General features: G+C 36.2%; 1 protein-coding gene across 1 annotated transcript; it reads left to right on the top strand.

The window, feature by feature from the left end:
• The first annotated feature begins 660 nt into the window (after window positions 1-660).
• On the top strand, window positions 661-2,814 carry LOC142166399 (uncharacterized). Its single transcript, XM_075225576.1, has 6 exons — window positions 661-984; window positions 1,102-1,263; window positions 1,313-1,420; window positions 1,517-1,649; window positions 1,763-1,837; window positions 2,303-2,814. Exons 1-6 carry the CDS (start codon window positions 661-663, stop codon window positions 2,812-2,814), a joined length of 1,314 nt encoding a protein of 437 aa, XP_075081677.1.
• Window positions 2,815-23,462: the final 20,648 nt, after the last annotated feature.

Below are 23,462 nucleotides of genomic sequence, written 5' to 3'. Positions count from 1 at the left end.
AAGATTCATGGAGATGTGCTTAGAGATAGAGAAGAAGGGTGAAGAAGAAGAAGACCTAGAAGTCGTGACTGTTCCGACCAAATGCTGAGTTCGATATAACCCAAGTTATACTCAGCTCAATGTTTGGGACACGTGGACAACTCACATCCCTTGGATGCGTTTATGATAGATCAATTATACACCATCTCATAAAATTGATACTAAAAGCTTCCTTCCCTCACGTGACTAAAATGTGAGGGAATATAATTTGTTATAGGAATAGAATATTTTTGTTATTGGTGGACAAATCAGAGTAGGAAAATTGTACATAGCCTCTTTCTTTTGCTATTCTTTAGTATAGTGTAGTCTCTTTTTTTTTTTGCTATTCTTTATTTTCAGCTGCAAGTATATATACATACATACATGTACAAAGCAATGAATACACACAGAAAATTTTTTCAGTCAGGTTTCTTCTTCAATTTTGTACATGGTATCAGAGCAATAAGCTCGATCCAACAGTCCAACCATCAAATTCATTTACATCAGATTCATTATCAAAATCAGTAACCTAAAATTCCTGAGACAATCATCACATCTACTGGTGGTGCGAACAATGTTGCAAAATCAATCAGCTATGATGTCAACCACCCCAGTCATCTCAACAACTCCGATTCACCTAGAATGACGCTAGTCAACACTATGTTTAATGGAAGAGTATACACAAGATGGAGGAGATATATTCTCCTGTCTTTGTCAGCCAAGAAGAAACTTGGTTTCATCAATGGAGCCTGTCAATCTCTAGATCTGAAATCTCCAGAGCATGAACAATGGAGTTGTGTGAATGACATGGTCATCTCTTGGATCCTAAATGCTCTCTCAAGGGATATTGCAGATAGTGTGATATACTCCAAAACTGTAAAAGAGTTTTGGGACATCCTGGAGCAGAGATTTGGGAGATCAAATGAAGCCAAGTTTTATCATCTGCAAAAGGAGTTAGCAGGATTAGTATAGGGAAACAGTGACATTGCAGGATACTTCACTAAGCTCAAATGACTGTGGGATGAATTAGATACCTTAAATGTTATCATATGTTGTTCATGTGTTTGTGTTTGTGAAGGAAAGGCAAAGTTGACTAAGTCCCTTGAGGATCATAGATTGATCCAATTCCTAATGGGATTAAATGACATCTGTGCACAAGCAAGAGGAAATATACTCATGATGAACTCTTTGCCTAGCATGGATGTTGCTTATTCACTTCTCTTGCAAGATGAAAATCAAAGAGAAGTTTATGCAAATGCACATTTTAATTCTGAATCAGTATCATTCATGGCAGTTGGAGAAGCTTAATTCTGAATCAGTATCATTCATGGCAGTTGGAGAAGCCAAGCAGCCTAATGCACAACTTCTAGCTGAATTTGCAGTTTTTATGATTACAGGACATGTGAAGAATTATTAGAAACTTAGAAACCAAACACAAAGAGGAGCAGCCATAGCACCCAAATATAAAAACTCAGGACAAAAGTTTGTCAAACCTCAGCAAAGGTTTAAAGGGAAAAAGAAGTACAATCCAAATGTGTCTTGTACTTACTGTGGAACAACAGGACATACACAAGAAGACTGCTATAGAATTATTGGATTTTCAAAAGATTTTGAGTTCACCAATCACAAAGGTTATCAGAATCAAATTAAGGGAAATGCAGTCCTAACACATCAGGAACATGAGAATTCAACATGACAAAGCACTGAACTCAACAATAGTAATTCAGCAAGGAACAAATTGCAGAAATGATGCACATGTATAAGCAGGCAAAGTTAGCACAGTCAGAAAATACAGGAATCAATGCTAATGAAGTTGCTAGTACTATTCTAAAATACTTAGGTTTAGTGTTTACTAGTCTAAAATCAGACACCTGGATCATTAGTTTAGGTGCCTTAGAGCATATGTGTTTTGATCCTAATTCTTTCATGTTTCTAACTCCACTTCTTGTACCTTTAAATAACAGTTTACCTAACTCTTTCAAGGTGATTGTTACTCATATAGGTAGTATTTCTATTCTGAGAGGTCATATCTTGAACAATGTGTTACATGTTCCAGAATTCAAATATAACTTATTATCAGTTCATAGGTTTTGTGTTCAGTTCAAGTATGATGTCCTATTCACATCTATTGTGTGTGTATTGCAGGGCCTTTTAATGAAGAGTCCACAAGCTTTTGGTGAAGTTAGATAGGGACTCTACTTATTGGAGCCAAGAAGGTTTAAGTCTAAGGGTCTATGTAGTAGCAATGTACTTTCAATTTCACAAGGAAGAAATTCCATTTCAGAGTCTGTTTCTAGTCCAGTTCAAGCTAATGCTACTTCTGATGTTAAACTTTGGCATGTAAGATTGGGACACCTCCCATTTTCAGCAATGAAATATTCAGATTTCCTTCATTTTAAGTCAAATTCGGAGTTTATATGTGATGTTTGTCTTAAGGCTAAGCAAACCAGGAATCCTTTTCCAGTCAGTAGCATAAAATCCAAGCATATTTTTGAACTTATACATGTAGACACATGTGGACCTTATAAGTCAAATACTTACAATGGATTCAGATATTTTCTTACTATAGTAGATGACTATAGTAGAAGAACATGGACATTTATATTAATTGCAAAAAGTAATGCTTTTCCTATGCTTAAGTCTTTTCTGTCTATGGTTGAAAGGCAATTTAATGTGAAAGTCAGAATGATAAGATTTGACAATGCATTAGAATTGGGTAAAGGCACACAAAAGGGAGCTTTCCAAGCTTCAAAAGGAATTCTGTACCAACTGTCTTGTGTAGCAACTCCTCAATAGAATGGGATTGTTAAAAGGAAGCATAGACACCTCTTAGAGATTGCAAGATGGTTAATGTTCCAATCCAAGCTACTTATGTCATATTGGGGTGAATCTATCTTAACTGCCACACATCTTATTAATAGGATGCCTTCTAGTGTTCTTAAAGGAAAGACACCTTATGAGGTTTTATTTCAAGAGAAGCCCAAGTATGGTCATTTAAGGAATTTTGGATGCCTCTGTTATGCTTCTACATTATCCCAAGGAAGAGGCAAGTTTGATGAAAGGGCAACAAGTTGTATTTTGCTTGGTTATCCCCTTCATCAGAAGGGATATAAGCTATTAGAGTTGTCCACGGGAAGAGTATTTGTGTTAAGGGATGTGAAATTTCATAAATCACATTTCCCTATTGTTGAAACCAACACATCACACCATCATATATTTCCAAGCTCAATATTTACTACAGAACCTACCTATTCACCTTCATCACATGATCAATCCTTACCCATTTTTTTAGAACCTGAAGTTTCTAATATTTTCTCCTCACCATCACCAAGATTTTCATACACCCCTCCTCATCACCAATTGTCTCCTAGCCCATTTCCTTTTCAACTTATTCTAGATACACCACACACTAGCTCAACTGTTTCTATACCTAAGCAACCTACACTACTGAGAAAGTTAGGAAGAGTTTCCAATTAACCAACCTACTTGAAAGATTATGTATGCAGTAATATCATGTTCACAGATGTAGTAGCATCTTGTTTTACTCAACCAAGTAAGCCTAGGGAATATTGTTTCTCTTCTCTATCACCCAACAATAAACATGTGTTGCAATCCCTCTCTACTCTCACAGACCCTAACAATTTTGAACACACTTGTCAACATCCAAGTTGGATAGAAGCTATGAATTTAGAGATTAAAGCTCTAGAAGATAACCACACATGGGATGTGGTTGAATTACCTAAAGAAAAAATAGCTCTACCTTGCAAATGGGTGTACAAGGTAAAGCACATGTCAGGTGTAAGAATTTAAAGGTTGAAGGCAAGGCTAGTGGTCAGGGGGGATATACAAAGAGAAGGAATAGTGTAATGACCCGAACGATCGTTTTGAGCTCTAGCGCGTCGTTTGGCGTTTTGAGGAATTGAGTAGCTTCACTCCAGGTATTATGACTTCTACATGTGGTCGGAATTGAATTTCTAGAAGTTCGGAATGGATTTGGAAAGAAAATTTCTAATTTCGGAAGCTCTAAGTTAGAAGAATTGGCTAATATTGGACGTTTGAGTAAACGACCTCGGAATCGGGATTTAAAGGTTTTAATAGGTTTGTATGATGATTTTAGACTTGGGCGTATGTTCGAGTCGAGTATCGGGTGGCCGGGGAGTATTCCGGTGCTTATTACGGAAGGTTGGCATTTTGAAGGTTTAAGAATTTTCTAAGATTGGGTTGGAGTGGATTTTGAGGTTATCGATGTTCGATTGGGATTTAGAGCCTGGAAATAGTTCCATATGGTGAATTTGGTCCAAGGAGCATGTCCGGAGATTGATTTGGAGGTACGTAAGTCATCCCGGCATCAATTGGCGAAAATTGGAAATTTGATGATTTTCAGGTTGTTTGACCGGGAGTAGACTTTTTGATATCAGGGTCAGATTCTGATTTAGGAAGTGGGAGTAGGTCCATAATATCAATTATGACTTGTGTGCAAAATTTGAGGTCAATCGGACTTGATTTGATACGATTTGGAAATTTATAAGTTTTATTTGAAGCGCGATTCATGATTTTGATGTTGTTTGACGTGGTTTAGGGCTTAGACTAAGTTCGTATCATATTTTATGATGTGTTTATATGTTTTTACGGGTCCCGGGTTCCCCAGGTGCGAATCGGATTGAAACAGATCGAGTTTGGACCTGGGAGGAAATGCTGAGGCAGCTGGTGTCTAGTGCAATCGCACCTGCGTGAAAAGGGCCGCAGGTGCGAGCCCATAAAAGTGGCCTTGGGGTCATAGAAGCGGAGGTGCTCTGGGACTGGTCGATCACAAGTGTAGGTGATGTAGCACACCGGCGGAGCCGCAGGTGCGATCACGGGCACGCAGGTGCGGAACGATACTCAAGCTGGGGAGACCGCAGGTGCAGAAGTTTTTCCGCAGAAGCGAAAAATGCTAGCCTTGGGGGAGTCGCATCTGTGAGGAAGCTTCCGTAGAAGCGGTCAAATGACCGCAGATGCGAAAAGTCGTTTGGGCAGTGAAGTTTTTATAAAAACGGAATTTGGCCCATTTTGTTTCATTTTCACTTAGTTGGGGCGATTTTTGGAGAGCTTCAAGGGGAGATTTTCATCAAGCAACACAAGGTAAGTGGCTCCCACCTGTTACAAGTTAAATACATGATTTGTATAAGGATTTAAACATGGAAATTAATAAAAATTATGGGGTTTTTGTGGAAAACTTAGAATTTGGTAATTTTGGATTTTGACCACGAAATTCGATATGGAATTAAGAATAAATTATATATTTGAGTTCGTGGTATTATGGGTAGAGTTTATCTTCGAAAATTTTTAGAATCCGGGCACATGGGCCCGAGGGTTGATTTTATCAACTTTTCGTGCAGAGTTGGGAATTGTTTAAATTGATTAATTATGAATATTAGAATATATTTTGATTGGTTTGCATATTATTTGACTAGTTTTGGACCGACGGGCATTTGGTTTGAGGTGCTGAGAGGCCTTGGAGCCGGTTATGGAAATTCAGAGCAAGGTAAGTCTCATGTCTAACCTTGTGAGGGGGAAACTACCCCCTTGGTGATATTTATTGTTATGTGCTACTAGTTGTGGGTATTACGTACGCATGAGGTGACGAGAGTCTGTACGTAGCTAAAGCATATTTATGTCCGGATAGACTTAGGACTTTATCATGTGTTAATTGAATTATTTGAACTCGTTTTGTTGGCTTAATTAATTAGAGTTATAATTGAAATTGATTTAGGAATATATATATATATATATATATATATATATATATATATGCATACATAAGCTCGAGCTTTATCACCTAGAGTTGTTGCCAAAGATATTTGATAAAAATAAAAGAGTATAATTATTATTGTGGCCAAGTACTGTATTATAAGCACATGCCTCGTATGTGGTAATTTTTACTTCCTTTCTTGTGGAGAGGGCCGAATGCCTCGGCAGTATATAGATGCATCTATGGATCATGTCATACGTCCCTTGGCAGTGTACACGTTATTCTGGATCGAGCCGAACGACCTCGGCAGAATCGTGCATTATATCGCTAGTAGTTCAAATTTCACGAGCTAACCTTTCCACTGATACCTAGCATTTTAATATGATATCCCTTATTTATTTGATATTGGCACTTGACATTTCTGAGTTGTTAAGGTAGAATTCAAGATTTAGAAATTCGTGCTTTAAAAAGAAATATTTGGAAGATTATGTAACTTACATAATTACCCCATCACTGTCGTATGCTTAATATCTGCTCATGTTTTATTATACTGTTTTATTGGACCTTTAGTAAGCGTCAATGTCTATCTCTCGTTACTACTTCTCCGAGGTTAGGCTAGATACTTACTGGGTACGGGTTGATTTACGTACTCATGCTGCACTTCCGCACTAAATGTGCAGGATCTGACAGGTTCATTTGATGATCACCTTGGCACGCAGGCGCACCTGTTGAGGAGACTTTATGTTAGTTGCATTTTCAGGCTACACATCGCAGTCCTCCGAGTCTCCATTGTACTGCTTGTTTTATTATGTCCTATTACGTTTGGGACAGATGTTATGTTATTATTCTACTCCTTAGAAAATGCTCATGCACTTATGACACCAGGTTTTGGGAATTTCTGTTGGTTGTTCGTTATTGCAGTTCATGTAGTCATTATCATTTTTCCTTGCAATTCTATTTCTACTATTTAATTAACAAAAAATTATGATTTCAAAATGCTAAAAATGAGAAATGTAATTGATTAATCACGATTGGCTTGCCTAACGGCGGCGTAAGGCGCCAACACGACCTATAGTGGATTTTGGGTCGTGATAACTTGGTATCAGAGCGTTAGGTCCATTTAGGTCTCACGAGTCATGAGCAAGTCCGGTAGAATCTTGCGGATCGGTACATAGACATTTGTAATTATCTTTGAGATGCTACAGGGCTGTAAGGAGCAATTCCCTTCTTGATTCCTCATTGTGCGATTTGATTCCATTGAGGATTGTGCATTTAGTTACTTCCTACTCAATCTTATGCGACACGAAGCACTGTTATCAATTGGGCATCGAGGAGTTGTAGTGATACTACAGACATGGTGCAGGATGTTTTCCCTGCATGTTTGGGCAAGCTATTGTCGTCGCCTTGCGGAAGGATGTTCTTTGTTCCAGCTCAGTATCTGTATTTCCTATGGTTTCGAGACTGTTCATGAATTGCTACGATGTCTATGCATTGTTATTACTCAATGTTGGTGTAATGGTAAGGTGTTTGGTTATGTGTCAAGGCAGTGAATGACTCGAAAGGAGGGTTTCTTAGTGCATGATTTAGAGGTTCAGTATTTAATTCTAGCAAAGGAAAGGAAATCGGACTATGGATGTTCAGGCTTTGGTTGATGGAGTAACAAAACTTGATATTTTCAAGCGTGGTGGAATTCTGATTTGTGGTGTGGCGTCGTCGTCCTTGTTGGAACACATTAAGGTCTGCCAGTGTTATAGTCTTCTTTGATTTTTGCCTTCGGGGTAGGGTGTTGCGAAATGGTGCCTAAGATACGGTTATCAGAGATAGCGGTGTGTCGTGTCTCCGAATTGAATTGGTGATTATAATATTGATGGCTCGAGAAAGATGATCTTCTAGGAGGTTTAGAGTGGGTAGCAATTCATTCGTTCAGGTGCTACAAATAGGGATTTGATTTGAGGCAACAGCTGGGCAGCAAAGTATGAGGGAAGACATGGTAGAAAGTGTTTCGTGATGATTGAAGTACTAGCAGGTCAAGTATGAAAAGCAGAGGTTGAGAAGTTGCTTAAAGGAGATGATTCAACCGAAGTAAGAGTGGCATATTAGCATATGGATTCTATGGTAGGATAATCGCGTGCCTTGAGAAAGTGTAGAACAGTTTGGGAATCGTGGTGCAGGGTGATTTGGTCTACGGATTTCATTTGGAATGATGGTTACTATACGAAGAAAGATTGAATATGGCAAAAAGGAGTTTGCTTGAAATGAAGAGGGGCGTGAAGATTGATTTATCATTTCAGATGCAAGATGACTTGAGTTTGGAAGGCATTGTTGAACTTTCAGTTGATGTCAATAGGGAAGGAATAGACTTATACAATTGGTGTGCGAGCATGGGCTCAAAAGAATTTCACTGATTTCGTGGCAGTTGAAACCAGTGCAGCGCCGTTGGAAGATGTCTGCATGGAATTCCACAGGTGGGTTATCTCCTGCGAGCAGGTTAGTGGTTGCATGATGTTGATGGAGCTTCTGTGAAGAATACTATTTACTACCTAGTAAGAGGTTGAATATATGATTGTGACTAATGATTCAGAATGTTCATGAAAATCTTAACAAAAGACTTCGAGAAATTTGGCGGGTTAACAGTGCGAGATCATAGTAAATATGATGGAGGAATCATTGTGGGCTCTATATTATGTGATGGTAGCTTAAACCTAAGTGGTGGAGCCCTATCGTCTACGATTGGATCGCGTGGTTGTCAGCTTGTGCAGCTTCTGGTTATCGGTGCATTGGTGGATTATTTGTGACTAAGAAAAGGAAACATCATGGGTAATTCGAGCAGAGAAATTGATAAATGTGTGCTATATTCCGCCTTATAGATTGAGGTGCAGGATTTGGGAAGACTCCGAGTTTATGCTTCTTGTAGATGTAATGTACAAGGAAACGGATTCAGCTGGTTACTTCTTTGAAATTATGTTCATGTGCTAGCAGAGTGTTGAAGTTGGTGATATTCAGGATTAGGTCAGAGTGGGTAACTTTCAACAACGGTTCTAATGGGTTCAAGAATTAAGGTGTAGTGCCTAAGGAGTTCGGGTCCGTTGTAAGGTTAAGGATCGAGTTTTTGCAGTGAATTACAAACGGGATATGGAATTTTCTATGTTAACATCGAGTATGTGGTGCAGTATTGGAATAAAGGAAGAAATATCTTTGGATTCACATGAGGTCTTGAATCAGTTGGAGATGTTATGGTGCGCTTGAGAAGGGAATGAGATGGTTCATGGGCATTGAAACGATGTGGTCTCACGGTTCGAGCCACTCGGGATGAGTGCGAATGGAGTTTGTTAAGTTGTGAATGGAACTATTATGTCAAGAGTACATTGAAAGCAGTTGGGTCGGTTAGTAATGGTTGAGTCGAAATGATTGTGGCATTGATCAGTTCCTTTGGCGTGTGAAGTCATACATGTGGGTTGTGGTTGTACGTGCGGGCTCGGCAGCCACCATAAATTGATTGATTTGGGAAGTATTTGATTCAAAGGGATTTGTGGTGTAAATGGATTTCCGGAAGAGACATGGAAATATAGATCACGAATTGAGGTTTGTATTTTCTACGGTTTGGGAATTCAGTTGCGTGTTGCATTGGTTCTTCTGAAATGAGCTAAGTGAAAGGTTTTCTAGTCAATGAAGTGTTCATTCTACTAGTAGTTCGAGATTTATGATGAATTCCTATTTTCTCGCGTAGCGGCATGATAGGTGTAGTGAGCGGCATGAGAAATTGAAAGTTGAGGATCAAGGTTGTTGTTCGGTGTTGACAGGAATATCACGAGCTCGGATGAGCAGGGGTGAATTCAGGTGTTCAGAATAATCTGGCCTTTTCTCTAGTGTCACCTGAGAACGACATTCTGTGTAAGAGGCTTTATATATTGATTTGTAGGTTCTTGAATTGCTTTACAGATTAGTATGGTTGGTAGTATAGAGGTGCAGACCTTTCTACCTGGTGCAGAAGGTCGTGGGAGCATACCCCACGGGGAGAATTGTATAGGTGTGACATGTTAGTCACTTGATGAAAGTGAGTATGGAGATTTTGGTAATATCGCAAATTCTAGAGTTTATGCCTGAGAGGCATTCTATTCCTTGGGTTGTGGACTGTGTGAGTTTGTGCCTAATTTGGAGGTTGTTCTTGTGTGTTATGGATAAAGGTTATTATGGATCCTTGAAAGGTTATTAGCCCAATACAGTAGGATCAGAATCGGCTTGAGTTTCGTTGATGGATCTAATGTGAATGTGTGCTTTACATCAAGCTAGATGTGTTCGTTCAGCATAGCATTGCTTATGGAGGAGTCTTCGGACATTGGATGTTATTCCCATTATCAGTATTCCATGTAATACTCTATTGTGCCATGTGGGTTCTGAGACAGCTTGATTATTCGCACATGTGTTGTGATCCTGAGTAACTGGTGGTATTATATGAGCAGGATGGCTCTCAAGATATGGGTCATTTATTGTACCTTAGATGTGCTTACGTTTTGTAGCGTATGGCATTATCCGTCTCCCCAGGATTCGTATTATGCACTTGGCGTGCTTGTGGTCAATATTCGGAAATTTCGTAAGTATAAGCATTACGGTTTGATGCGTATGTTTTCTTCTGGATGTTATGTGCGGATCGGGTGGCACATCGCCACGGGTATATTGTCTGGATCGGGTGGCACACCGCCATGGGCATGTTATGTGGATCGGGTTGCACGCCGCAACAATGAGGTATTGAGCATAGCATCTTATATTTATTTTGTGTGCCTTGTTTTCATCCCTGAGGTAGGTTCACAACATCTATTCGGCCATTCTATTTGTTACGCGGGCTGAGTAGTCCTTCTCCTGAGTTCGTTCTTCCTTATATATCCCATTCGAGTTGTAGCTTGTTGGCACATTGTGACCGTCATATAAGGTTTTTGGCAGTGTCTGAGATGGTTTATTGCCTAAGCATCTTGTACTGGGTGAGACAAGATATTTGGACCTGAAATTAGTGCAATCAGATTTGTATAAGGTATATTAAAGAGAAAATATCGTTATTCAGTTCAGAATAAGGTAATGGTTCTTGTCAGGAGGAGAGACTCCATGAATTATTGATTCGGCTGGTGGTTATGAGTTTCTACACGTCTCTTTTGTCGTGGCAGTATTGGGAGAGTTGGAACAGGATTTATATGCGCCATGAGATGTTTTGCGGGCATCAGATTCGTGAAATTTTAGCTATTGTGCTCGGAGGATGCTATTATGGGCAACCGACTTATGTGGTGCATGGTGTGATTTCAGCATAGGTGCATGATCATGTTTTGATACAGTGCGTGGTGATTGGTACGGTGTTCGTATGTTAGAATCAGGCCTTGTAAAGAAAATCGAAAGTTGAAATTTGGTTCTAAGGCGTATTGACTAATAAAAGGGAGAAGCTTCAGTTTGGCTCGAGCTAACAGGTTCACCTGGGTTTTAGGGGTACGAGTAGGTGCACGAGGTGTTAAACAGTGATTTTGGACAACTCCAGAGCAGTTAATGGCACGTTCAAGGACAAACGTACATTTACGTGGGGGAGAATTTAACTACCCGACCAGTCGTTTTGAGCTCTAGCACGTCGTTCGACGGTTTGAGACTTTGAGTAGCTTCACTCCAGATATTATGACTTGTACATGTGGTCGAAATTGAATTTCGGGAAGTTCAGAATGGATTAGGAAAAAACAATCTAATTTCGGAAGCTCTAAGTTGGAAGAATTTGCTAAGATTGGACTTTTGAGTAAACAACCTCAGAATCGGGATTTGAAGGTTCCAATAGATTCATATGATAATTTTGGACTTGGGCGTATATTCGGGTCGAGTATCAGGTGTTTCGGGAGTATTCCGGTGCTTATTACGGAAGGTTGGCATTTTGAAGGTTTAAGAATTTCTTAAGCTTGGGTTGGAGTGGATTTTGAGGTTATCGATGTCCGATTAGAATTCTGAGTCTGGGAATAGTTCTGTATGGTGAATTTGGTCTTAGGAGCGTGTCCGAATGTTGATTTGGAGGTCCATAGGTCATCCCGGCATCAATTGGCGAAAATTGGAAATTGCATGATTTTCGGGAAGTTTGACCAGAAGTGGACTTTTTGATATCGGGGTCAGATTTCGATTCCGGAAGTGGGAGTAGGTCCGTAATATCAATTATGACTTGTGTAAAAAATTTGAGGTCATTCGAAATTGATTTGATATATTTCGGCACAAGATATAAAATTTGAAAATTTGTAAATTTATAAATTTGATTTGAGGCGCGATTCATGATTTTGATGTTGTTTGACATGGTTTAAGGCTTCGACTAAGTTCAGATCGTACTTTGGGATGTGTTGGTATATTTTGATGGGGTCCCGGGGGCCCCGGTGCGAATCAGATTGAAATGGATCGAGTTTGGACTTTTACTCTATTGCTCATATCCAAATATTATTTTTCTTATTATATTTTAAAAAATAAATATCTCATCTTAAATTCAAATAAGTCTTATCCTTTTATTTTTAAATTGGGACCCATTTTTAAGAACAAATCATCCTATGCTTTCGAACTTAAATTAATCGCTCTCAATTAAGATATTAATCATAAAAAATATTTTTTTAACATCACGTGGTTAGTGAATCACTATTAAAATAAGAATCTTATTGTTTGAAAGCTTAAAACCCCCAATTTACTATAAAAATGTGAAATAGAAGAAAACGAATCACGTGGTTACTGAATAACTATTAAAATAAGAATCTTATTTTATGAAAGCTTATTAAAACTATTTACTATAAAAATAGGAGTCAATCATAATTGATTTTCACCATAAATTAAATTTGATCAAATCTTATTTTCTTAATTCTTATTAGATTTGTCTAAGTTTTCTTAGATTTTATTCTAAAAGTGCCAAGTGATTGTTTTCTCATTACGTCACTTGGCTTAATATCAAGTCTTACTACTCTCATTTTAATATAATACAAATATAAATATAGATTTTTACTGTATTATTTTTAGTATTAGGTACCTTCAATCATTAAAAAGAGGGTCAATTGCCTCAATCTTAGGAGTAGGCAACTGATTACATAACCTCCTAAGCTTATAAAACTTCTCACATCGATTCATTAAAACGAATAGAGCATCAATTCAGATTATAAAAATTAATTTACCTTTTTTAATTAAAGAAACATGTACATTAGTTACATGTTTCTTGAACAAAATATTTATCTTCCTATTTTAATTTTAAAAAATAGGAATTCTTTTTTATTTCTACAATCACTCGAACCTCACGGTTTCAATACTTTTTTTAAAAAATCTCTCTCTCTCTCTCTCTCTCTCTCTCTCTCTCTCTCTCTCTCTCTATATATATATATATATATATATATATATATATATATATATATATATATATATATATATATATATATCAATTAATATTAGATTTTATCCTTATTTTTCTTAGATTTTGTCTAAATCTTATTAGATTTTCTCCTTAAAATGTCAAGTGGCTTGTTCTTAATATGCCACTTCTTCAATATTATGCTTCACTATCCTCCTTTTAATCTATCTATCTATATCCATATGATATTAAAAGCATAAAAACTCTTAGCGAAATGTCATTCGCCTTTTTTGCCCTTTAAAAAATAAATTTCATAATAAAATCATAATTTTATTATTTTCTATTATTTATGACTTAGAAATCACCTAAAATTTCAGTAATTAAATTTTTCCTTATGTGAACTATGTATAAACTTCTAATATTGAGGAATTTAAAATAAAATATATTTTTACTTGTATAAATCCTTCTTATCATGTAAAGTTATTAAATAAATGATTTTCTTATTTGATATATATATTTTCCTATATAAAATTTTTAACTTTATTCTAAAGGGCAAAACCATGCTACTTTCACTTCTCAAATTTACATCAAAAAAGATTTAAAGACAAAACTAACGGTTCTTCATCAATATACATTCCAAAACTATATTAATTCTTCAAAAACATCAAGTTGAATAAAGTTGTAATATTTAGAACTTTACCTAGTATTTAAAAATTTGAAGTTATCTTGTAATAAAATTTATTAAATTTGTAAGTCAATTTAAATTCTTACTTTTGGGTTTCTCAACTGATATCGTATTCTAAGTGATAGGTTCTATGCACAATATTATTAGAGTCTAAATCATACTCTGATTAAAATAAAACTAAAAATAGAGTTCTTGATCTTTCATTTAGGTGTTACTACTCTTTTGAACATTCTTTACCTCTCTTATAAACATCCAAAATATATACAAAGAGTGCTAGCATCCAAACTTTACTATTTCCTTTCTTTTATCCTTCAGAATTCAATAATGGGATTACTATAGAAATATCTACGTAGATAAAGTGATTCTAAGTGATCTGTATATTATATTCATGATCAACTCGTACTTACATAGTGCAACAATCTATAGTAATTAGTCTCATTTTATTCAGAAGTAGCTTCATTTTGCTAATAAATTATATATATAAATATTTAATAAAAAAACAAATTATTATATTTTATTATAATATTTTACTCATTGACATAAAATAAATGTGTAATGCACTTTAAAATTTATTTTCTTATTTGATATATATATTTTCCTATATAAAATTTTTAACTTTATTCTAAAGGGCAAAACCATGCTACTTTCACTTCTCAAATTTACATCAAAAAAGATTTAAGGACAAAACTAACGGTTCTTCATCAATATACATTCCAAAACTATATTAATTCTTCAAAAACATCAAGTTGAATAAAGTTGTAATATTTGGAACTTTACCTAGTATTTAAAAATTTGAAGTTATCTTGTAATAAAATTTATTAAGTTTGTAAGTCAATCTAAATTCTTACTTTTGGGTTTTTCAACTGATATCGTATTCTGAGTGATAGGTTCTATGCACAATATTATTAGAGTCTAAATCATACTCTGATTAAAATAAAACTAAAAATAGAGTTCTTGATCTTTCATTTAGGTGTTACTACTCTTTTGAATATTCTTTACCTCTCTTATAAACATCCAAAATATATACAAAGAGTGCTAGCATCCAAACTTTACTATTTCCTTTCTTTTATCCTTTAGAATTCAATAATGGGATTACTATAGAAATATCTACGTAGACAAAGTGATTCTAAGTGATCTGTGTATTATATTCATGATCAACTCGTACTTACATAGTGCAACAATCTATAGTAATTAGTCTCATTTTATTCAGAAGTAGCTTCATTTTGCTTATAAATTATATATATAAATATTTAATAAAAAAACAAATTAATATATTTTATTATAATATTTTACTCATTGACATAAAATAAATGTGTAATGCACTTTAAAATTTATTTTCTTATTTGATATATATATTTTCCTATATAAAATTTTTAACTTTATTCTAAAGGGCAAAACCATGCTACTTTCACTTCTCAAATTTACATCAAAAAAGATTTAAAGACAAAACTAACGGTTCTTCATCAATATACATTCCAAAACTATATTAATTCTTCAAAAACATCAAGTTGAATAAAGTTGTAATATTTAGAACTTTACCTAGTATTTAAAAATTTGAAGTTATCTTGTAATAAAATTTATTAAATTTGTAAGTCAATTTAAATTCTTACTTTTGGGTTTCTCAACTGATATCGTATTCTCAGTGATAGGTTCTATGCACAATATTATTAGAGTTTAAATCATACTCTGATTAAAATAAAACTAAAAATAGAGTTCTTGATCTTTCATTTAGGTGTTACTACTCTTTTGAATATTCTTTACCTCTCTTATAAACATCCAAAATATATACAAAGAGTGCTAGTATCCAAACTTTACTATTTCCTTTCTTTTATCCTTCAGAATTCAATAATGAGATTACTATAGAAATATCTAACGTAGACAAAGTGATTCTAAGTGATCTGTATATTATATTCATGATCAACTCGTACTTACATAGTGCAACAATCTATAGTAATTAGTCTCATTTTATTCAGAAGTAGCTTCATTTTGCTTATAAATTATATATATAAATATTTAATAAAAAAAAAATTATTATATTTTATTATAATATTTTACTCATTGACATAAAATAAATGTGTAATGCACTTTAAAATTTATTTTCTTATTTGATATATATATTTTCCTATATAAAATTTTTAACTTTATTCTAAAGGGCAAAACCATGCTACTTTCATTGTATTTTTTTCTTTAGCCTGTGGTACCTTCAACCATTGAAAAGAGGGCAAATTGTCTCAGTCATATGTGTAAAAATATGTATTATATTGTTAGGTGATTAACTTTCGAATAGCATTTGGAATACATTAAATTATGAAATGCATCACTAAATATTATGCTTATTGTATCATTTCTTTTTAGTGAAATGCATCACTAAAAAGCTCAACGACTGTTAAAGGTTTAAAGAAATAATTCAATACGACAAAATCCTTCCGGTTAAGAAATGCAGATTTTTACATAGTAAAAATAGCTACAGAAAATATGTATACCTATATTCTATTTCTCCATAATAAATTGTTATATATATTTTCCGTATTTCATCAGTTTTGGCCAACCTAATTTATGTAATATTTATGTAACTATTTAGTAAAAATGTGTAAAAAGATGTATAAATATGTAAAAATATATATTATATTTTAAATTAATAAGTATTTAGTTAATAGTCATATTTATAAGGTATACCTAGGTTTGTCTAAGTATTAGGGTTACAAATTGACCAATGAAAACTTAAGAAAATAAAAATGAATATATACAAGATAATCATATGTATTATACTATGTGTATAATATAACATGTATACAACAAAAGGAGGAAAGAATATCAATATTGTTATAAATATATTATACTATAGATGTTCATTTAGTACTCCGTTGTTAATAAGCTTCCTGAAGAAGCTTATCTATATGAGACTTCGCCGTAAATATGTTTATCTATTTAGTTCTCTATTGAAAATAAGTCTCCTGAAGAAGCTTATCCTTTCGGTACCCCATTATGGATAAATATCACCCCCGGTAGAAGATTATCTATATCTTGTACAATGAGCTTATCCTTTCAGTACCCCGTTATGGATAAACATCACACCCGATAGAAGATTATCTATATCTGGTACAACGAGCTTATCCTTTCGGTACCCCGCTATGGATAAACATTACCCCCCGTAGAAGATTTTCTATATCTGGTATAATGAGCTTATCCTTTTGGTACCCCGCTATGGATAAACATTACCTTCGTTAGAAGATTATCTATATCTGGTATAATGAGCTTATCCTTTCGGTACTCCGTTATGGATAAATATTACCTCCGGTAGAAGATTATCTATATCTGGTATAATGAGCTTATCCTTTCGTTACTCCTTTATGGATAAACATTACCTCCGGTAGAAGATTATCTATATCTGGTACAGTAGCAGAAACAGCTTACACAACAACTTGCAGAAGCAGCTTACACAGCAACTTGCTTTCTTCTATAAATAGAGGAGATTTCAGTTCATTATGTACATATGTTTGAAGTTTGAATAATATATCAATTTCTCTCTATACTTGTCTTTACTTTACAATCTTTATTTTATAGCACGTTATCAGCACGAGACTCTGCCATCTCGAGCAAATACTTTGAAAGTATTAGAGGTACGAACTTTCTTTTTCTAAATAATGTCAAATCTTTCTAAACTTGAATTTATAGTCCTGGATATATCGGGCAAAAGCTACATGTCTTGGGTGCTTGATGCTGAAATTCATCTTGATGCGATGGGTCTGGCAGACACCATCAATGACAAAAATCAAGCATCAAACCAAGACCGCGCCAAAGTAATGATATTCCTACGCCATCACCTTGATGAAGGCTTGAAAGTGGAATATCTCACTATTAAAGATCCAGTCATATTGTAAAATAATTTGAAAGATAGATATGACCACCTGAAGATGGTCGTTCTTCCACATGCACGTTATGATTAGACTCATCTAAGGCTACAAGATTTTAAATCTATCAGTAAGTATAATTCTGCTATGTTCAGAATTATTTCTCAATTGAAATTATGTGGTGATAATATTATTAATCATGATATGTTGGAGAAAACTTCCACCACTTTTCATGCCTCGAATATGCTCCTGCAGCAATAATATCGAGATATGTGATTCAAAAAGTATTCTGAACTTATCTCACATCTTCTTGTAGCCGAGCAACATAATGGGCTATTAATGAAAAACTATGAAAGCCGACCAACTGGTTCTTGTCTATTCCCTGAAGTGAATGACACGAACTTCCACCAAGCTAAGCGTGGAAGAGGATGTGGCCCCACTCGTGGTCATGGCCGTGGTCGAGGAAGAAACTCTAATCATGGTAATAATAATGCACCAAAGAATCCTCCTCACCACCAGCTGTGTAAAAGGAAGGAACAAAAGCATGAAGCGGTGTAACCAGCAAAGGCAGAAAATGCATGTTACAGATGTGGAGGAAAAGGGCACTGGTCATGTACATGTCATACGCCAAAGCACCTGGTTGAGCTGTATCAAGCCTCCCTGAAGAAGATAGAGAAAAATGCTGAAGCAAATTTTATTTCTGGAGATAATTTAGACTTCATACATTTGGATGTAGCTGATTACTTTACACTCCTGGAAGGAGAAACAAGTCATGTGATCGGCGATGAATATGTAGAAATATAAATATTTTAATTTTTTTTGTTTATAATAGATAGTATGGTTATGTAATTGTTGTACATAAATAAAAGTTATGCTTTGATTATGATGTTTACTATCATATTTATTTTGTTTATATCATTTTGAAGAAATTTTCTCTCATGATACCAGAAGTGTGTGAGGAATATTTGATAGTACAAAATGTATCAACAACTCCTGAAGAGCTAGCTGTTTGTCTAGAAGACACATGATACCGGTAGTGTCAGATAAATATTAGGTTGTGGATAATAAACGAAGACTCTCGAAGAGCTTATATACAAATATGTTATTCATATTATGTGATTATGGTCAAAACATATGTTCTAGTAAACCTGAAGTTGGCTATTATATTGAGACTACAAATAATTGAAAGATTAAAAATCTCTATGTTTCCACAATCATAGGGGGTAAAATAATATGTATGTGAGAAGTTACCCACCTTATTCTTCAATTTGTATTATATCATGTATCACAGTAAACCAGAAGTTTACTAATGCAAAATCAGTCACAGTAAATCAGAAGTTTTACCAGGCAAAAGTAGCTACAGTAAAGCAGAAATTCACTAATACAAAAATAGCCACAATAAATCAGAAGTTTATTAATGCAAACGTTTATGCCATAGTAAACCAGAAGCTTACTAAGTGTAACGACCCGACCGGTCATTTTGAGAATTTAAGTCCACTTCAGCGGCATAAGGTCTTGAGCAGCTCCTTATTATATGTATTGACTTGTGTGCGTGGTCGAGTTCAGTTACCGGATGATTCAGAGTCAAATCGAAAGAAGGATTCTAGTTTTGGAAGCTTAAGCGGTAAGAGTTGACCGAAAATTTGACTTTTGTGCAAACGACTCTGGAATGGATTTTGGATGATTTCAATAGCTTCGCATGGTAATTTTGGACTTAGGCGTACGTCCGAATTTGGATTTGGAGGTCCTTAGGGTGATTTGAAGCATTTCAGCGAACGTTGGAAAGGTTGAAGTTTGGAAGGTGGAGAGGTTTCACCAATAGTTGAATTTGGTCATATCGAGGTTGGAATGCGATTCTGAGAGTTGGAATAGCTCTGTTATGTCATTTCAGACTTGCCTGCAAAATTTAACGTCATTCTGGGTTAATTTGATAAGTTTCGGCATGAGTTTTAGAAGTTGGAAGATTTGAAAGTTCATAACTACGATTCATGGTGTGATTCATAGTTTCGACATTGTTTGATATGATTTGAGACCTCGAGTGAGTTCGTGTTAGGTTATGAAACCTGTTGGTATGTTTAGACGGGGTCCCAGGGGCATCGGGTGAGTTTTGAATGGGCTACGGGCCATTTTCTTCTATTTTGGACTGTTGTTTTCTGTCATCTGGTTTACTTAATCTCGTTCGCGTAGTGTAATTTTGGAGGATGAATTATTTGTTCTCCGCATTCGCATAACTTCTTCTGCGATCGTGGAAGCCTGCCTTCCCCTTCTTCGCGTTCACATCTGCTCCATCGCGTTCGCGTAGTAGAAACTAGAAGTTGGAAGCTGGTGACCATTTCCTCTATGTGTTCGCGCTGTTCTATCCGCGAACGCGTAAGTGTGCTTTCCCCTCCTTCGCACTCGCGTGCCGCTTCACGCGTTCGCGTAGCCAAGTTCCTGGGCCATTATTTTCCTTCTTCGCGATCGCACATACTTGTTCGCGATCGCGCAACACCAATTCCGGGCAGTAGCCATTTCCTCTTTGCGATCGCAACTCCTCTTCCGCGATTGCGATGTACAAACACCTGAGCAGCAGAATATGTTTTCCAAATCGAGGGTTAGGCCATTTTTATCATATCTTGACTTGTAGAGCTCGGTTTTGAGCGATTCTTTGTGGGGTTTTCAAGCAAATCTATTGGGTAAGTGTTCTTCACCTAAAATTTATTATATTCCATGATCTTATCTTTATTTTTATCATTTAATTAGTGTTTTTGAGTGAGGAAAATGGAGGTTTTTGAAGAAAATTTTCAAAATGAAAAATCATGATTTGAGGGACGAATTGGTATTGGAATTTGATAATTTTAGTATGCTTGAACTCGTAACGGAATGGGTGTTCGGGTTTTGTAAAATTTTGTCGGGTTCCAAGGTGCGGGCCCGGCGGTCGACTTTTGGGTCGATTTTTTGATTTTGATAAAGATTGAGGCTTTATGATCCAGAATAGTTTTTTATGAGTTTTATTTGTGCTTCGAAGTTATTTTGATTAGATTTGAGCCATCCGGAGGCCATTTCACCGAGAAGTTCATTTTTGAGTATCGGTCTGTCTTCTTTGAGGTAAGTATCTTGCCTAACTTCGTATGGGGGAACTACCCCTTATGATTTTAGTCTTCTATGCTAATTGTAGTCCGTGTACGTGAGGTGACGAGTACGTGCTCGGACTTATTTGTAGAAAATTGGCCTTTTAGGGTTCTTAGGTCCTTGTATTCATTGAATATGCAGTTGTTCTCGTTATCATTACATTTCTTAATTTCTAGTTTTACCTCTGCCTGCTTTAATTAGAACTTAATTGCTTCATGATCCACTCTTGTTGCTTATTTGATTCATCAGCGCCTTGACTGAAATTGTTATCTCTTCTATTGCCATGTTATCCTTTTCTAACTGCTTATCTTTATTTGAAGTTATAATTATCTCTTCTATGATTGTTCATCCTTAATTGGGGCTATGATTACCTTTATACTTCTCATCCTTAATTGAAGTTGTTAGGTCTCTTTCGTAATTGCCAAACTTTAAAAAAGTTAGATATCTTATATTTTGGTTAACTTGTCCTTATTTGGAATTATTCGACTTGTGTTAGCTCCCTCGTTGTCGAACTGTATATTGTGGACCGTTGTTATATAATATTTCCTTTCTTGTGGAGATGTTCTTATTATGACTAGCATTCCCGATTGTGGCTACTCCTTGTGAATTAGTTCCTCTGTTTCTTTAAGTTCTGGAATCTCTGAGTTGACTTGTTTATTGTACCCTTGTATTATTATCATTGTTGTTGTTGTTGTACTTGTTATTGTGATGCACGAGGTTTCTGCCGTGCGGTTGTAATTATTGTGATGCATGAGGTTTCTGCCGTGCGAGTGTTATTGGGTTGCACGAGGTTTCTGCGTGCTATTGTTAAATATTAATATTTGCACATGCGGCGTGACAAGGCGGGCTATATATATATGGGTTGCGCATGTGGCGAGACAACATGGGAACATTATTATGCACGTGTGGCGAGACAAGGCGGGTATTCACTTTACTATTGCACACGTGGCGAGACAAGGTAGGCTATGTCAGGGATTGATTTGTGATGACTTGTGATGTCCTGGGGTCATTTTGTTGTTGATATTTGTATAGTGGTACACTTACCTGTGTGAGCTTTATCTTGTGAAAAGTTGTGAGAAAGCATTCTACGTGCTGTCCATTTCTTTTCCTATATTTACTAGCTGGCATGAACCATGTTAGGTCACTTGCACAAACATACACATTGTTGAACACTCTTATCAGTTAAGAGGTTTTCTTGATATTGCTAAGTATAGATGCACACCCTTGTTACTTGCCTGGTTTTTGAGAATGTCTCTATTTGGCACGTGAGTCGTCAGTGCGGTTATGAAGTGTAATGAGGGCACAGGATGCCAAGTGTTAGGGTTCATGTATTGGGACCCGTGAGTTGTGAATAGTATGAGGTTAGGTACCTCGTGGAGTTTATTGACAAAAAAACTTGGTGTGAAAGTGGTTGGTTTTCATCTAATTGCTACCTGCCGTTCTTTTAGTTGTCTTCATCGGATTTATGCTGTGTTTCCGTTCGTTTTTCTATGTCATTATTATGGTGTTCTGCTGATAGTTTTTGTATCCCTTTCTTACCGAAATTTACCGTATTAATTGCCATTTCGCGTAGTCTTTATGTAGATATCATACTCTGTTATTCTTATACTTATACTTGATCAGGTTATTTAGTCCAGTAGGTGTCTTGACTGTACCTTGTCACTACTCCACTGAGGTTAGTGTTTGATACATGTTGGGTGCCACCGTGGTGTACTCATACTACACTTCTACACATTTTTTTGCAGATCCAGGTATTTTCTAAGTCAGTTGATCATTAGCTAGCTGTGCGGATTGTTGCTGTGGAAACTCAAGATAAACCTGTTACTGCGTTCGCAGGCTTCGGAGTCACCTTCTGATTTGTATTCACATTGTTTACTTTATTTCAAACAGTTGTATTTAGAAAATTGTAACAAACTCTGTAGAGCTTATGACTTGTACTACCGGTTTTGAGAATTGTAAATTTTTAGAGATTTCTATTTCAAAAATTATTAGATGTTATTTAATTATTGTTGTTATTAAGTAAATGTTAGGCTTAACTAGTCCCTAAGACTAGGTGCCATCACGATTCCCAACAGAGGGAAATTAGGGCGTGATAAGTTGTTATCAGTGCTCTAGGTTCATAGGTGCTACAAGTCATAAGCGAGTTTAGTAGAATCTTGCAGATTGATATGGAGACGTCTGTACTTATCTTCGAGAGGCTACATAACTATGAGGAAAGTTTCACTTCCTTCATTCCTATCGTGCGAGTTTATTGATCTCGAAGTTTGAAGATTTTATCATTCCATTCTCTCACAGATGGTGAGGACACGAGCTGTAGTTACTGATGACACTGCCCCCGGAGCAGATGTTGCTAGTGGCAGAGGCAGAGGCCGAAGAGGAGCATGTGCCACAGCTAGAGCATCCACCAGTGCAGCAGTTGCGGAGCCGCTAGTAGCTCCGGTTAGGGGACATGTACCGGAGGCACCTGCTGTTACCCCCGGACTTCAGGAGATCTTAGCACAATTCCTGAGCATATTTGGTACATTGGCTCAGGCGGGGTTGATTCTGGTTGCACCAGCTACTTCACAGACCGGGGGAGGGGATCAGACTCCCGCCGCCCACACTCTAGAGAGGCGAGTTCATGTTGGTCAGGTTCCGGGTGTCATGGCGACACAGCCCGTGGTCCCAGTTCAGCCCGTGGTTAGGGCAACAACATCTGAGGAAGAACAACTTAGACTTGAGAGGTACAAGAAGTACCAC

Source organism: Nicotiana tabacum, chromosome 2 (assembly GCF_000715075.1).
Source record: "Nicotiana tabacum cultivar K326 chromosome 2, ASM71507v2, whole genome shotgun sequence".
Lineage (NCBI taxonomy): Eukaryota > Viridiplantae > Streptophyta > Magnoliopsida > Solanales > Solanaceae > Nicotiana > Nicotiana tabacum.
Note: the sequence above shows the minus strand (reverse complement) of the source record. Positions and strands in the feature narration are given on the sequence as shown.

Bases quoted from the DNA above. Each gene is read 5' to 3' on its own strand.
- LOC142166399 (XM_075225576.1), top strand. From the start codon at position 661: ATGACGCTAGTCAACACTATGTTTAATGGAAGAGTATACACAAGATGG. The intron at 985-1,101 runs GTATAGGGAAAC...TGTGAAGGAAAG, and splicing joins AAAAGGAGTTAGCAGGATTA to GCAAAGTTGACTAAGTCCCT. The intron at 1,838-2,302 runs GTACTATTCTAA...ATTCCATTTCAG, and splicing joins CAATGCTAATGAAGTTGCTA to AGTCTGTTTCTAGTCCAGTT.